The sequence below is a fragment of the Aulonocara stuartgranti genome (assembly GCF_965226115.1).
Source record: "Aulonocara stuartgranti genome assembly, chromosome: 4".
In the NCBI taxonomy this organism is placed as follows: Eukaryota; Metazoa; Chordata; class Actinopteri; order Cichliformes; family Cichlidae; genus Aulonocara; species Aulonocara stuartgranti.
Window position 1 is genome coordinate 30695199 of NC_138942.1, and position 17830 is coordinate 30713028.

The window sequence follows — 17830 nt, forward strand, 5'->3', positions numbered from 1 at the left end:
TCGGATTAATTCTGCGGCACACGTAAAAGTGAACTTCCCCACCGTATATGCGCCTAATGGCGGACTCCCTGGTGAAAATGATGAAAATCCAGTGAACTCAAATGAGTGGCCCTACGCTTTTAAGCTGGAAGCTTCGGGTTAAGAGCTCATGGTAATGTGTAAGGAGTTTATTTTACCCACCACATTTCTCTTTAGATCTGCTTTCTGTAGATAATGAACTTGAACAAAATTATTCTAGAATGAATAAAAAACTGAAAAAATGCTTAATCTTTAAGTTTCCTTTTAAATTATTTGCAGAAGAAGTAGTCATATAGGTTCATTGCAGGCCAGAGATAAAACATGTATTGAAGCAAAATAATGGTTCCTGTCTGCAGTATTTCATTGACCAACCATTTCTTTTCCATGTCTTCATGTTCATTAATAACCTTTAGGAAATTCACTAATTTCTCACTTACGGCTTATTTAGCCTTCACGTATACGGCACATGGAGTGATTCAAAATAAAAATAATTACAGTAATTTCAATTACACTATAGAGGAGCATCAGAAGGATTAATTTCAAACCAAGCGCAGACTAAGTTCCCGTCTCCTATAAAAAATGAGAACAATAACTTCCCCGTAGTGAAATTGTTTCTTAATATAACGGCCCTTGAGTGCCGCGGAAACCTTTCTGAGACACTTTCAACCAAAGCCGTTTTTCTCAAGTTTTAAGAACTCCAAAACCCTTCCATAAATCTCCTTAACGTTTACTTTAGTCAGAACGACTGAGAGCGAGTTAAACTAAAACCTGGTTTTTGACTAGGTGGAGAAATGTTCCAGTGGGTGCACTTATTTTAATAGCCAAACTTTGCTTTTGAAGGCTTGAAAACATTCACGGTAATGATAAATTAATAATACGTTTTTCATGCATTTGAGAAGCACCGATTTTAAATGTGTTCACATCTGTATAAAACTGAGCATCTGGAGTTCCATATTAAAAGAAGAATAAATATTGAATAAATAAATAACATTTACACAACAAAATTTCAGTTTCTCTGAAAGTGTATAAGTTTCAAATCAGTTTGAAACTTATACACTTTACAGTTTACATTGTTGTTTCTTGTGGTTCAGGTGTGCTGTTAGTGTAGAATGGAGAGTATAGTTATTGAAAAAGTGATTATCTAAACGGTCAGTTCAGATATTGGCGAGTCGATTTCAGATATTGGCGAGTCCATTTGCACCACGTACTTTTATGCACGACACAAAAGAAGTTGGTCGAGTGATTTATTTTCATTGTCTGTCTTTCTTTCTTTCTTTCTTTCTTTCTTTCTTTCTTTCTTTCTTTCTTTCTTTCTTTCTGTTTTTAGGCAGACTAAGGTAATGTCACTCTTAGTATCGACCAGAGAACATCACATCACAGACTTGAGTCTGACGCAAAGGCAGCTGCAGAGACAAACTAAAGTAAACCAAACTACAGTAAGCTAAAGCGAATCTGCTCATTCCCTTCTCATATCACAGCTGGAAACTCATAAAATGCTTTTTCCCTCCTCTCACTGACAGTCCTCAACTAGTCTCTTCTACTCTTCTTTTTGCGCTTGTCCCATCACGTGATCACCCTGTCTCATCCAATAGTTATGCTCCCCTTACTTCTTGGTCCAGGGGGCTTGTTGCGTCAAGGCTGCGGCTGGGATGTAAGTGGAGATCCGGCCGGTTAGTGGGAGTCTTTGCTACCGAATGACACGCCGTCACTCCAACAAAGCAGCATACCGTGCTATGATAGTGCTGTACAAGTACATTTCTTGAGCTGCGTTTGTGTGTTTGTATTTGTGTGTGTATATGTATGTATGTGTAGTGAGCGCCAGTGATCAGCCTCATTCAGCAAATGTAGCAGCTTAGCGCCAGGAACGGACGGAGTCTGAGGCACACGAAGGCCAAAACGGGGAAGGGTGGGCATATGACAGCCTCTTTAGTACTCAATCCTCGCTGGCCAGTGGAAACGGTAATGTTTGTGTATGACAACAACGTGGACGAGTTGAACAAGAACATGGAGGGGCTGGTAGGTAGCGGCAACTTTGCCGCTGCCACTGCAGCAAGCCAGTGCCGCAACATCATGGCACATTCGGCGGCCGCCGCTGCTCTGGGTGGCCACCCGTCCAGCTTGGTGCACTCTTCAGGTGGGTATTCCACAATGGATGTGTCCGCTTCAGGCTCCGGTGAGACCGCTGCCTCTTCGGGGAAGCAATGTGCGGCTGTGCCGCACCAGAACTCGTCGGCCGCAACCGCATTACCCTACAGCTACTTTGGTAACGGCTACTACCCATGCAGGATGGGTCGGGCTCCTCTTAAGTCCTGTACACAAGCGGCCGGAGCCGCTCTCAGCTCACAGTACATGGACACAACAGTGAGCTCAGACGAATATCCGAACCACCGGGCCAAGGAGTTCGCCTTTTACCATGGCTATGCCAGCCCATACCAGTCGATGGCCAGCTACCTGGATGTGTCGGTGGTCCAAACGCTCGGCACCGGGGAACCGCGCCATGACACACTGCTGCCCATGGACAGCTACCAGCCCTGGGCTCTGACCAACGCGTGGGGAGGACAGATGTACTGCTCCAAAGATCAGGGACAGGCCGGCCACCTCTGGAAGTCCGCTCTTGCTGGTGAGTACTGCTGCTTTCAAGGTTCATAATAACGATTTTAAAACAGTTAAACAGAACTCTAACAGATTTTTTGTAACTATGACGCAACTGAACATATTTATTTAATAAAAATTACATTTAATAACAATTAAGAAATTAAAGGATTGACATTTGTTAAAACAAAAAACATCTCGGATGATTAATTTGCTCCGATAGTAAATTATCGTCTTCATAAATTTGGACTAAAATTAGGCGGTTAATGCATCGAGTTTCTTTGCAAAAGCAAGGCAATAATGTGCTTGAGGTTTGTGATGGCTGAGGTTAATCACTGCCCTTGAATCCCCATCTAGTTTAGGGCGTCACGTACAAGTGAAAATTAACGTCATGTTGATTGGATCCTTGATATTGTGAAAATACCAACATGTTGCAGACTCTAACTTAGAAATGAGCCTTGCATTGCCATCTCTTGGTGCAGAGTGAAAAACATTTTGGTGTTTCGTTCAATATCGTTTATTAACCAAGTGAGATAATCATTTTATTGCTGGGGCCTTCCAGTTAATTTAATGGTTATCATAATGGTTATTATGATGAGAGACATGTTACTCTGCTGCCACTGCTAAAATTAATGAATGAATAAATAAATTAAATAAACAGGAAAATTTACTTTCATTATTAACATTGTAATTAATTCAATAATAATGATGGAAATAATTAATCCTCTTGGCCCAATATTCACAGTGAACAGGAAAAACCCTAACGCCCACTCCACTTCTCTCTTTATTTAACACACACATCGCACAAATGTAGAATTAAACTAAAAACACTGTAAACACAAAGTCAAGAGAAGACACAAAATGCTGTCCTTGTGACAGTCTATGTGGAGTAGAATAGATGCGTGCACTGTGTTTAAAGACGCCATTTTTTGTAGGTCAATTTGAACTTAACCCAGACAGCAGATATTCGTTTCCCGTCTGCCTCGCAGGATTGTATCCAGTCCGATCGAAACATAAAGTTCCCGTTCACTTCCTTAAAGATGCTAAATTGTGCTCGACAAATATTTTATCGGCACTTACACTATTACAGCAATCGTGGAGTGTAGAGCTTGAAAATGTATCATGGTGTGTGCAGCCCATCACCTTCAGACTGGCTTTTTCTCTTTGACAGATGTGGTGGCGCACCAGAACGACAGCTTGTCTTTCCGCCGAGGCAGGAAGAAACGGATACCTTACACCAAGGTCCAGCTCAAAGAGCTAGAGAAAGAGTACGCAGCCAACAAGTTCATCACAAAGGACAAGAGGAGAAAGATTTCGGCCGTGACCAACCTGTCAGAGCGACAGATTACCATCTGGTTCCAGAACAGGAGGGTGAAGGAGAAAAAATTCGTGGCCAAAGTGAAGAGCAGTACTCAATAGCATGCAGGTCACTGCTCTTTGGACAATTCGTAACAGTTGAGATAATTAACAGTGAATGGAAAAAAGTAAAGAAACTGGAAGTGGGACCTCTCACAGACTGTAATTACAGAACTTTCCTGACTGCTTTGATAATATATCTGTCTAGTGTGTGTCTTCCACTGTCAGTGTTGTCCGTGCCAAGTAGCCTATAGCATAACTACTATGCTCTCCATACTGTTTATATCGCATGTAAAACAGTAACCAAATCACAGTGTAACACTAAATAAATTTTGTCCCACCCCAATAAAGGTGTTATGTTTTTAAAATAATTTTCTATGCCTTGAGGAGGCAAACAAACTTTTATTTAACATTGAAAACTGATATCCGAAATTAGACAAACAGCAGAGGAATCCATATTGCGCTTGTTGATTAAAACTGTTCACGATAGACCAGATTCATTTACCAAGTCTGCCTCTGGAGGAACGCTCCCTGTGGTGGAAGCCTGTCTCATGGAATGGCAAGCATTCTGGTTTTCCATGCCTGTGACAGAACCGCGTATGGGAGAAGAAGAAAAAATCATTAGTGTACTTATTATTATCATAGACATTGGAAATGTGTTTTAATATATCTACTTGTTAAAAAGTATTTATAAAAATATTATTTAAAAAATGCTAAACAAAAACTCTCGTTCCTTTCTTCCCTTTTTGAACATTCTATCCATAACATTAACATCACAGAGAACTAACGTGAACAGTATTTTAATTTTAAATAAAGTTAACTTAGCAATTCATATCAGTTCAATATTTCGTGAATAATAATAATAATAATAATAATAATAATAATAATAATAATAATAATAATAATAATAATTCCAGAACAAAACTGAGTAGAGACTTCAAATCGTGTTATTTTCTTTGCGCTTTCTGCAAGTTCTTTTAGCCTGCACTGTGCGTGCGTTTGAGACAGACACACAGAGAGAGAGAGAGAGAGAGAGAGAGAGAGACAGAGAGAATAAGGAGGGTGGGGGGGAGGGACAAAAAAGACCCTGACCTTGAGCGTGATGTGTGATGATAATAATAATAATAATAATAATAATAATAATAATAATAATAATAATAATAATAATAATAATAATTGATGTTCCGTGAAGCTAATCCTAGAAGCTCCTGTAGAACAAAACAGAATTGTCTGTGCGTATGTATACAATTTTTTTTAGCCTGCATTGTATGTAGCTCTCAAACACAAACGTGAGGGTGGGTGACCTTGAAAATCATGTGACCAGACAGGCTTGTATCAAGTCTTCCATGAATATTTTATAATAGCGGGGTGTGTGAGGGACATCACTAACAATACACACAATATATACGGGCCACTGCCATGCACCACAGATTACAGCTACACATGAGTTCACCACAGTTTTTACTCGCTATGGTTTCAATGCGATGTCCAGCCCTTTAACATTAGTGTGCTTTCTGGCGATTGGGATCTGTTTTAATTTACATAGTCTGATTGTGTGGATGCAAGACAAAGTATACTTTGATAACTTTGTCTCGCATATATGCGAGACAAAGTATGCGACTTTGGCAATCGATAAATGCCACTCCATTTCATAAATGTTCAGCACTGGTGAAGTCAAAAGATTTCTGATGTGAACTTCTTGCGCAACGCTGAAATCTGAGTCCTCAATCTGAAAACCATGAGCAACGTTTTTTGAATTTAACAAATCCTTTGACTGTGTTTTATGGGCGATAAACCGAGTTCTAAACATTTACGTTAATGCTCAAACATAACTGAAATGAATGAATAAACTATTATTATTATTATTATTATTATTATTATTATTATTATTATTATTATTATTATTATTATTATTATTATTATTATTAAGAACTGGGGCACCGGACCTTGTGTCGGATCTTATCACCTCTTTACCAGACACACAGATTGTGGTTAGTAGGCTTTATAGATGCAGAATATGCTGAGTAGTTTGATAACCACTTCACTTAAAGGTAATTTGTTTGGAAACGCACACAATGTGGGCTATCCTCAAATAAATTTGAAAGTGTTTATAGGGAGAGGATGTAGCGACGGATTTAAGAGGGTGCTATAATCAAAGATCTTTGAAACATTATTTGACGCAGTTTTGTGTGTCCAAAACAAGGGTTTAATATTCACATAGGCTGTCCAGATTCTAACAAATAAAATGTGGGGCAAACACAGTGTTTATGTGGGACAACATGGGACAGGTGAACAATGCTGAGAGTTACTCTGAAATTTTGATATCTAAACTAAAATTAAAAATACAATAAATTGTGGCTGATACAGGATTATCATTTAGCTTGTACAGGCTAAACATATCATATTTCCAACAATTTGGTTTGTCCTTATGATCTCAATCAATAGTTGGTATATGCTCAGGCCAATATTCTTTAATTATGGTCAATTGCTTTTGTAAACTTTGCAAACTTTATCCAGTTATGACACACATATTGTTACAGTACTGGGTCTGTGACCCAATATTTATGTTTCAGATTCTGATTTAATATTCTTTGACTTTTGTTATTTCTGGTTTTGGTTATCTTTATTTCTTAAGTTCTTAGTGATGTTAGTTCTTTCTCCCTTAGTATTTATCTGTGTTTAGTCTCTGTTCCCTTGTCACATGTCTGTGCTTTTCCCGTGTCCCACGTTTCATGTATAGTCAACTTTGTCTCTATGTTCCTTATGTCTCCCCAGTCACTGTGTTAAAAGTGTGTGTCTTTGGTTGGTGTGTTTCTCTTTTTTATTTTGATAGTTCCGCTTCCTGTGTTCAATGTATTCAGTTTTGCTAACTCCTCATCTTGTTATGTCAGATTAGCACTAGCTGTGTTTCCCTCCTGTTTCCCATTCCCTCATTACTCTCTTGTGTATTTAAGCCCTGTGTTCTCCTCTGTCCATTGTTGTTTCATGCTACTGTTATAGCTGCATGTTCCTCTATGAGCCTTGCAATGCTTAATTCTAGTTTCTCAGTTTACAAGTTTTATCCTTGTCTCTAGTGTCTAGCTTTTGTTTTAGTTTTCTTGTATTTAGTATTTGAATTTTTGTACACCCAAAATAAAGCTGCCTCCCTTAGTTCACTCTTTCGGGTCGCGAGTCCTGCATTTGGGTCCCATCTTGCCTGCCACACAGCCAGACCTTGAGACATATACTAAGTGATTTCACACAACATTTCCCCCCCAAAGTGAAAATGAAAAATAACATTGGCAAAAAAGACCAAACATCGATTTCTCAGAACATGCTGCTGTTCCATTTTTGTTTGTGAAAGTTTCCATCATATTAAACATTTGCTGCAGCAAGAGTACTGACAGTGACTAGAAAGAGAGAGCATATTTCTCCTGTATTGGCCTCCCTTCATTGGCTCCCTGTTAAATCCAGAATTTAATTCAAAATCATGCTCCTCACATACAAGGTCTTGAATAATCAAGCCTCATCTTATCTTATCTGCTGAGGAGTAGGGCATTAGACTGGCTAACCTTCTTCAGACTATAACAAAAAGTTTTCCTTTCATGTACATAGATGTGGGTAAAAACCAGACTAATAAGCGCTAGTTCTAAATGTCCTTTAGAACTAGTCACAGTGCCTCAAGATTTGGGACAGGAGCACAGGGAACAAAAACGCTGTGTCACGTTCTGAGGGACATTTGGTCACCCTCGTGGCCCAAAATTCAAATGACTATCAAGGAGTGCCTTCTTGATCGCCATGTGGTCCCTTCCAAGTGGTTTTGACCACCGGTACAGGTTGTCTTTTTTTTCTGCTGTAAAAAGGTCAAACAAACCTGAAATGCAGCAAAGAAAAATCAATTTTATTGTAAGAGAAATTTTTAAAATTCAGGAATTGTTATTGAATAAAAACACTTTTCAGAATTTCTTGTCTTAAAACAGTTTTGGTCTATATCCAAATCTCTACCATGAATCCCCAGAAATAATTTACACAAAATCATATTGATGGCTTCTTTTTCATGGCCGTAATTTTTATTTTATTTTATTTATTTTTTTGCTTCATTGGGCAATGTCTTTTAAATGAGAACATTTCAGTCCACCAGAAAATGGTTTTCATTGCACTGAGCATTTCATCTGCACATTTCATGGAAGTGACACTGTAGACTTTTTAAAGAAAGTCCAAGTCCACTCAAGGAGTGCTGACTATAAATTTCATGGGGTGACAGCAGAAATATAATAGTTTAAGTAAAACTATAAAGGAAAATGCTTCTGTAAAACTTGACTGGTGTTAAATGCATGCACTTTTTGTGTTCCTGTCAAATTGAAGTTAATTGCTTCAACAGACCTGCTTCTAAAAGTTCTTAGTTCTCTTTCATTGGATACTTTGCTTGAAGTCAGTTAATTGTATTAAACAAATAGAATATGTATACACATGCTTCAGATACAATCAAAGATGAAATGTGAGATTTCTGTGTGCAGGAAGATTTTTACAGTAATATCTACAGGCTCAAATATGTGGCTTAGAATACAGTGTTAAAAATTGAAATACAATATTAAATACAACTTTATTTGCTTTGCCAGGGCGATTTGGCAGAACTGAAGTGAAACTCCAGGGTCAAGTGTACATTAAAGCATACAATGTATTAATTAGAATGAACTGGACAGCAGTAGTTATTTTTGCTTAAAGCAGGCTGCACCAGGGAATGCACATAATTGAACTGCTGGGTACATATATGAAGAGTTGATTAATTGCTTCTATCAAGAAAATAATACTTTATATTTCAAAATGAGGCACATGCATGTAAATGGTAAATGGCCTGTATTTGTATAGCGCTTTACTTAGTCCCTAAGGACCCCAAAGCGCTTTACACTACATTCAGTCATCCACACATTCACACACTGGTGATGGCAAGCTACATTGTAGCCACAGCCACCCTGGGGTGCACTGACAGAGGCGAGGCTGCCGGACACTGACCCCACCGGGCCCTTTGATCACCACTAGTAGGCAACGGGTGAAGGGTCTTGCCCAAGGACACAACGACCGAGAACCAGCAACCTTCCGATTACAAGACGAACTGCCAACTCTTGAGCCACAATCGCCCCATGTGTGTTACCATTAAAAATTAACACTGAACTTCACAAATAGCAGTGTGTTCTGCTGGTCTGTTTACTTTCTTTACTGCTTCATCTCTTTCCTTCTTTAAAACCAACAAAATTGATGGAAGACCTGAAGCTCACAAAGTTACTTCTCCCCTTTATTTTGCATACCAGCGAGGAGGAGGAGGAGATGAAAGAGCAAGCCTTTGAGCTGGACCATGCTATCACTTTATTCACACATAACTATAGAAAATCCCTTTAATCCACACATGCATTTTAAATATGTCTTTCACTTAGCATGCCTTTTTATCTTCACTAAAGAAAAAAAGGCATGCAGCATCTAATGTAGTATGCAAAAGTCTGGGGCAGGGGTCTGAGCTGTGGGCCACTGCTGGTACTGTCATCTCATTGGAGGGCCACTTTAGTGTTCAACTAGTAAATTTAACTTCAATTGTGAATACAATTTTTTCCCTCACGCTTACAGTAACTAACTGAAGCCTTTCATTGAACTACCAAATAAATACATTGGTACTCTCTTTCTGACCAGACACGTGGCAGCACTTCTGCTATCATTTTGTTTGTATTTAACAAAATAAAAATGCAGACATAAGTGTATATATTAGTTTTTGACAGCCAGTGACAAATAACCGTCTCACTGAACTAACACAGCCAATCCGGATGTTTGTACTCTCTTCTCATATTGCTTTCATATTAAATCATTTTTTGCTTTTTAAATAACTTATTTTAACATTGCACTCAACAACAAACGAATCCTCCCAAGCAAAAAAAGTAACTTCAAGGGCAAAATTGCATTGTATTTCTTCACATCGATATGCATGTAGGGGTGACGTGGGCCTCAAGTGGCTCCCGGGCCACGAGTTTGAGACCCCTGGTCTAGAGCCACCCCTTATTTCTTTATATTTTCCTTACTAGGAGCAAAACTTGTCATTTTTAAGATTGTACTTGAGCCATAGTTTTTTGAAGCAGTGGCGTGTCCAGCAGGGTGGCCTGGGGGGGCACAGGCCACCCCCCCAACCAGACTGGCCACCCCAGGTGCCACCCCAAAGGCAAAACAATAAAATTCAATCAAATATCAAATGTACGATTATGTTTTCACGGTGAAGCTCAGATATCCGAGTGTAAGTGAATGCAGCATCGGCTTCTGCGCTTTGTGCATCACTTTAGCAAAGGTAGGAGAGCCAAGCACGAAAGAGGGCACTGCAGGAAACAATTTTTCGGTGAAAGAAAATGAGGACAGAATAAATGTCCCGGTAAGTAATATTAAGTTTGTTGAGTTTAGTAAACTTCGGTGAAATTAGAATACCAAGGAAAAAATAACACTTAAAGAATTATTGCAGCCGTCGAATATTTCAGACAGTATGCTACTGAGGGGAGCTAACATAAGAGTTATGCGTTATAAGATATAATCTAAGTCGTAACATTGCTGTATGGAGCTGCAGATTTGGTTGCAGGTTAACATAGCTGGACTGGCCATCGGGCATACCGGGCATATGCCCGGTGACTTATTTTTTATTTTTTTTTGTAATGGCATGAACAATGAGAGGTGGTGGATTGGCCAGATGCAGGTCGATGTGTAAAAATAACTCAGTTGTTTGGTGGTGGCTATGGCAGGGTTTCCACAGAGGCCAGCAGGTGGATGAGGGAAGGGGAGGCAGGAGGAGAGCCCAGAGGCAGCCGCCAGTCCGAGTGTCAGGTGAACTGAGCTTCAGGTAAGAAGTTATGACCTGCAGTCTATGTGGGTCAGATATAAACCAAGTTTAGGTGGAGTTTATTTTCGTTGTGCTGACTTTTTACTGTCAGTTACAATAACTCATACTGCGTTCTAGCCAGCTTGACGGAGTTTCTACACAGCTGGGTGGGTGCTGTGATTTTACTGATAGTGAACTTCTCTCATTCTCCCCCCCCCCCCCCCCTCTCCTGTTGCTACTTCAATCATGAAACTGATCAATGATCAGCTGATCGGCTTTTCTCTCTTGTTTATTTATCGCCCACTTTGTGCCAGAAAGAGGAAACCAGCAGATGTCGCACTAAACAACAGCAGCACATTTAAGCTTGATCAGCTGATGTTAGAATTTATTAAATATTAATTTCTAGTATCAGCTGATGTTGGCTGGAGCCACAGCTGTAAAGCTGCTGGTCATGATGTCGGTTTGGTTATCTGGTGAGAGGGAAACATGAAGATGAAACCAGGAGATGTCCTTACTGAATCATCGGAGCTGAACAGGTGATGGAGAAACAGGTTTACCTTTTAGTTCACATGAATGAGTTGAAGTTATGAACTGTATCTGAGAGACAAATAACACCAGGATCCTTTTTTTATGTAGCTGACAGCTGGTAACTGTGCAGGGGCGGGTCTAGGAAAGTTTTGCCAGGGGGGCAGGTAGGGCATTAACAGGAAAGGTGGGGCACAAAGAAATACTTTTCTTTCTTATTCTCATTTAAAATATCTAGCTTTTATTAAATAATTATCTAAATCTTACAACCAAAGTTTTTATCTGATGTAAAATGTATAGAAATCATACATATACCAACAAGACAGTGTACATATGGAAAAGATATATATAAATTTTATAAAGTTTGTATCTGTCTTGTGTGAAACTTGTATGAAAAGCATGAAAGAGTAAAAACAGATATAAGATCCCTTGAAAGATTATATAATGAATCTTGTATGTTTTGGATACTAAAACAATATATGAAAGTAATAAGAAAGTGGCCACTTTCATGAGTAAATCATATAAGTTTTTACTATTTCTTTTCCATATGGGCACTGTCACAACAGCATTTGTTTTCATTCAAAGTCTTTATGGCTTTAATACCTGGTGGGCCGGTCTATAGTCAAAATGCCAGATTTTCTGTCCCAGTCCAGCCCTGCAGGTTAATACTGGCAGTGTCACCATGCCAGCTGACTGTATTTCATCATCAGCCAGTGTTGCTCTTGATCAATATTACCAAAGTTTACCATAAGGCAGCATAGAAAGTATTTACTTGCTTTCAGGTTTTATTCAAATGTTAGTCTTTTCATTTGTTTCCACACTTTTTTCCTGTTTCAAAATCAAACACCAGTTTGTGAGAAGATTGTATTGTATTATAGGATTGTTGAATTATGGTTAATGGTTGGTAGAATTTTTTTTAAACATTATGTGCCAATTACATCTGCCACTCTTCTCCAAATCTGTGCCCCTACCTGGCCCCCCCAACAAAAATTTTCTAGACACGCCACTGTTTTGAAGGTCTTATGATAATTGCTATATTTTCACTGACTTTTCAGGCCACTCCTTGTACCTGGCCGTTGTCAGAGGAATTTTTATTTTTTGTTTGTTTTTTAAGCCACTTAACACTCATTTAATAACCACTGAAAAAATAAAAAGGTATCTAACTGAAGGTAGGAACCAGTGTTGTTTAAACACATAACAGACAAGCACTAAAAATTTATACACTTAGTTACTAGCAGCCTGCCACAAAAATAATCCTCTCCACCCCCATTTCTTTAGCTGAATCTATAAAAATGATAATGATAACACAATTCAACAGTCATTTTTTTCACCGTGGGTTATTTCAAGGAGTATCGCTGAATAGTTGGCATATCTTGGCATGGAAGGCAATGCAGGTCAGAAACCATTGCTGTCAAGAAGACATTTTAAGGAAGAGAAACAGCATTACAAACTGCAGATGCGTTGGATTTAAAAACACACAATGGACACTCCTACCCAGAGACCTGACCTCATAATTATTAAATCAGTGTGGGATCATCATGAAAGAGAATGGAATAAAAGGCAATCAGCATCTAAAGAAGAGCTGGAATGCCGAGCTAGTTATACAAGATATTAAAGATAAAGATATTAAAGATATTACAAGAAAGCTTTGGTAGGAGTCATGTTGTCATATGTTTCCACAAATTACTGTACCTATTGCCCATGTTCCTAGTAAAATAGAAAAAATGCAGGACTCAAGACTATAATTTTATGTAACTCTTTAAGAACTTGACAATATCTGTTGAAAATGTCACAAAATTAAGAGCAAAAAACACCAAGGGTAAATAAATAAATAAAAAATATATAATCAATAAAACATAAAAAATCTGAAATATAAGTAAAGTGATCTTCAATTTAAAAATGAATGCAGTAACACACACATATGAAAGAATCAGAAAGAACATTCAAATTTACTTTATTTATTTTATTAATGATTAAGTGCATTTTATAGATTATTATTCAGTACTTTTATTCAGGAAGGGTTTCAATAAAGTTATTATGCTTTCAAAGGAGTGGATCATTTTCACTGTGGAATTTTCAGGGTTATCACGCATCACTGGCATTTATATGTTTATATATCAGTGCACAGCTAATATTTTGCAGAGGAATTTTAATATTTGTTAAATTATATTATATACTTAGTCAAAATTCAACATTGGATCCAACCAACCATTTTTTTTAGAGACTAAATTGACTAGACTTAAAACAACAACAACAAAAAAAGAAATGGCATAAAAAAGAAAAGAAAGATGTTCAAAAGAAAGCTGCCTATACACATTTATCCACAGCTGGGATTGACAGTGGTGTGAAGTGAAATTAAATATTATACTTAAGGGGGGTCACAATGATTTCATTATCAGATGCATTATGTGTGCAAATAAATTTATACATGGAAGACAGCTTTAAAAAGATTGACTTGTACAACCACAAACATGTTTAGAGATTAATATAAGAGATCAGCGAGCTAGATAGTATCACACTATACCCGTGACCTCAGGAAACTTGCCTTTACTTTGTAGTTTGCCTGTGTACAGAGGTATGCAATGTCATGTTTTATTTAGCATAAATAAACACAAAAAACAACAAAAAAATAAAATAAGAATTAAATTCTATAATTGAATAATTTAAATCAAAGAACTTAACTTAAATTGATAATGTATTTATTCTAAAAAGTATGATAAGATACTTTAGCCGAGTTATGAGTAAATGGTAAATGGCCTGTATTTATATAGCGCTTTACTAGTCCCTAAGGACCCCAAAGCGCTTTACATATCCAGTCATCGACCCATTCACACACACATTCACACACTGGTGATGGCAAGCTACATTGTAGCCACAGCCACCCTGGGGCGCACTGACAGAGGCGAGGCTGCCGGACACTGGCGCCACCGGGCCCTCTGACTACCACCAGTAGGCAACGGGTGAAGTGTCTTGCCCAAGGACACAACGACCGAGACTGTCCAAGCCGGGGCTCGAACCGGCAACCTTCCGATTACAAGGCGAACGCCCAACTCTTGAGCCACGATCGCCCCATAAAGCCTGGAAAACAGTATAAAATTTCAAAATTAAACCATTATTTATCACCCCTAAGCTTTACAAATTACACAACTAAACCTAATGAATACTCAATGAAATTCAGTTATTCTAAAGTCAATAAATTATACTAAGTACAAATTATGATTTAGAGGCATAAAACAAAGTGTCAATTCACTACACACACACACCTTCTCTAGGGTATGCTTTACATCAGGAATGCAGGACTGTAGCTCTTTTTTTTCCCGTCTCAAATTCGTGTTTAACAGACTGCAGATGCACACATGCACACACACACACACACACACACACACACACACACACACACACACACACACACAAACCATCTTTAGCCATCCTTCTCTGTGTGCATTGCAGACTGATTTTTTGTTCTCCAAGTTGAATGTTGAAGTTGAACTTGAGACAGACAGACAGCTTGTAAACTGTTGGCAGTCTGGCCCTTGTCTAGTGCGGAATGGCCTGGGGGAAGTGGTGGCAGCAGTGGAGGGGGGAACTGAATTCAGCAACCCTTTTTTAAACCAAATGCTTTCATATGCACATACAATCTCTGATCTGTTTCAAGTTCAAGATCTGTTAAAAAAAATACAGTTAAAAAAATACACACTGGACTAGGTAGCACAGATATTGGATGTAAAATGGTAAAACTGTTGAAGCTCTAGAATGGAGAATATATGAAATCAAACTAACTTTAAATTGAGATGTAAAGAAATAACACTACTACTGTGTGTGTGTGTGTGTTCGTGTGTGTGTGTGCATGCATGTAACTATGTGTGTATGCGTGTGTGTCTGAGTATGTGTGAATTTTAACAGCTCAGGAAGAAAAGGAAATGACTATAAACACACTATACAGCCGGACAGGCCTCCAACAAAGCCTTTGTGTGTGGGATGGTGAATGCCAGCCTGGTTTGAAAAACACGGAAAGAGTTTCCTGGAATTCAGAGGAGCAGGAATAAAAAAACAGCTTTATTTAACCTTCATTTATTTCATCAGCTGCATATTTCTAAAGTTGATAAACAGTAAATTCAGTGGAAATTATTGGCATATAATAAACAAGGCAATTACATTTATTTCTCTTGTACAATTATTACTTTTAGTATATTCTTAATAAGGTAACATTCAAAATATGAATCAATACAAAATAATTTAGTTTATTTATTAACACTGTTGCAATGACATGTTGGTATTCCTCTTCAGTAGACCATTCTATGTTTGATACCAGAATAATTATGTATAATCTTGTATTTTGCTCGTTTGTGTTGTTGTGTTTGCACATCTCTGTTGCTTGTGGGGCTCGCACACAAGAATTTCACTCGCATGTGCTGTGCCAGTGTGCCTGCACATGTGATGTGACAATAAAAAGTGATTTGATTTGATTTATAACATGCAAAGGTAAGGGAAGACATTAGATTATATATATATATATATATATATATATATATATATATATATATATATATATATATATATATATATATATATATATCGTATCCATTGTGTAAGAAAATTAAATATATATATGGCCTGTATTTATATAGCGCTTTACTAGTCCCTAAGGACCCCAAAGCGCTTTACATATCCAGTCATCCACCCATTCACACACTGGTGATGGCAAGCTACATTGTAGCCACCCTGGGGCGCACTGACAGAGGCGAGGCTGCCGGACACTGACGCCACCGGGCCCTCTGACCACCACCAGTAGGCAACGGGTGAAGTGTCTTGCCCAAGGACACAACGACCGAGACTGTCCAAGCCGGGGCTCGAACCGGCAACCTTCCGATTACAAGGCGAGCTCCCAACTCTTGAGCCACGATCGCCCCAATGGTTTCTAGAAATTCATTTTCAGTAGACATGTTAAATATTTTACTTATACCGGTAATAAAAATCACAGTTCTGAGTGAAAGACAGCAATTAACATCATTTACAGAATATACTGGAAAACTGATGAACCAACAAATCTCTTTTTGTAAATGTTGATATAAGAGATGTTTTAATTCTAATACTTTGACAAATGTTACATATTTCAAAAACAATGTTATACATCTTCTTAGATAGCTATTGCTTCAAGTATGCTCATCCTATATTCCTCATCCTCTAGATCACCAAGTCTGTAAATCCTGGTGATCTTTGTTCTTTGTTCAACCAGCTGACTACTCAGAGACGAAATCCTGCTGCCCACTTTCCACTGACTCCTCAGAAAACCACAAACTCTTTCAGCTCACACCTGAATTCCCCTCTGATATCCAATAGATCTACTTCATTGGGTCTTGGAACTTATTCTGTCAGTTTTTTGTGTGTACTCTAAAGATTAATATTTTAAGTTGCAGTCATGCTTTGTATCTTGGAACTTTGTAATGCACTGCACTGCATGATAAACCCTGACAAAACATTATGCAGCTGAAAACATCAGTGACTGATGATTATAAAAATGCTCAGAGTCAATAAAAATGGCACAGAGGTAATGCAAAATAGTCATATTATAGGCCAAGAAATACATTCAAGATGAGATTGATAGTCGTTATTAACAGGTCAATAGCTCGCGAAATTATTTCCTACAGTGAACTGATGCCTACACAAATTCTGTTCCCACCCATATAATTGAGGGCCCTACAAGTGGCAAGAGACAATGCAACCTGATACTGTGACATGGCATTTACATTGCAGGTCACTTTTTAAAATAACATCAATATGTAAGTAAATAAGGCTACGTTCACACTGCAGGCGAAAGCGCATCAAATCCGATTTTTTTGACCCTATGCGACCCATATCCGATCATGGTATGACAGTGTGAACGGCACAAATCCGATATTTTCAAATCCGATCTGGGTCACTTTCGTATGTGGTACTGAATCCGATACATATCCGATGTTTCAGAAAGCGACTGGTGTGTGAACGGTCAGGTCGCATTAAATCCGTCTTTTACGTCACCGACACAAGACAGACGCCAATTATCAGCGCCAGAGAAGACATCGCGAACGCTTCTCTGGCCATCCCGTGTAGATATCAGTGAAACTGTTGGGCAGACAATGTTGGAGAAACGTGAACATTTTATTTGTACTGTATAATCTGCAGATTCTGACAGAAATCTGCAACTATCCTTTGAAGCACCGCTCCTCTCTAAAACAGCAATAAGGATCATTATTAGGTTATTTACATTATTATGTAAATAACAAAATAACTTAAAGAAAAAATTGGGAAATGTAAAGTCCGAACTCTTTATATTAAGGGCCATCTATCAAACAATACTGTTTGCTCTGGGTCTAAACAGAGCGCGTTGTGTGTGAAGTCTTCTTTTGCGCATGCGGGCTGCTTTGAGCGTTCACACTAGAGCGCGTTTGCTGTCGCATTTTATTTGTAGTGTGAACAGGCAGACAAAAAGATCGGATTTGATCAAAAAATCGGAATTGAGCATTAAGACCTGCAGTG

General features: G+C 38.3%; 1 protein-coding gene and 1 long non-coding RNA gene across 2 annotated transcripts; both read left to right on the plus strand.

Annotated features, from left to right (window-relative positions):
* The first annotated feature begins 1604 nt into the window (after positions 1–1604).
* On the plus strand, positions 1605–4251 carry hoxb13a (homeobox B13a). The gene is made up of 2 exons (XM_082531599.1): positions 1605–2638; positions 3782–4251. The coding sequence occupies exons 1-2, from the start codon at positions 1933–1935 to the stop codon at positions 4027–4029; spliced, it is 954 nt and encodes a 317-aa protein (XP_082387725.1). The 5' UTR covers positions 1605–1932; the 3' UTR covers positions 4030–4251.
* Positions 4252–10272: 6021 nt separating this feature from the next.
* On the plus strand, positions 10273–15770 carry LOC309705283. The gene is made up of 3 exons (XR_014276532.1): positions 10273–10351; positions 10713–10810; positions 11196–15770. It is a non-coding gene; the product is annotated as an uncharacterized lncRNA (long non-coding RNA).
* Positions 15771–17830: the final 2060 nt, after the last annotated feature.

Bases quoted from the DNA above. Each gene is read 5' to 3' on its own strand.
- hoxb13a (XM_082531599.1), top strand. From the start codon at position 1,933: ATGACAGCCTCTTTAGTACTCAATCCTCGCTGGCCAGTGGAAACGGTA. The intron at 2,639-3,781 runs GTGAGTACTGCT...TCTCTTTGACAG, and splicing joins CTGGAAGTCCGCTCTTGCTG to ATGTGGTGGCGCACCAGAAC.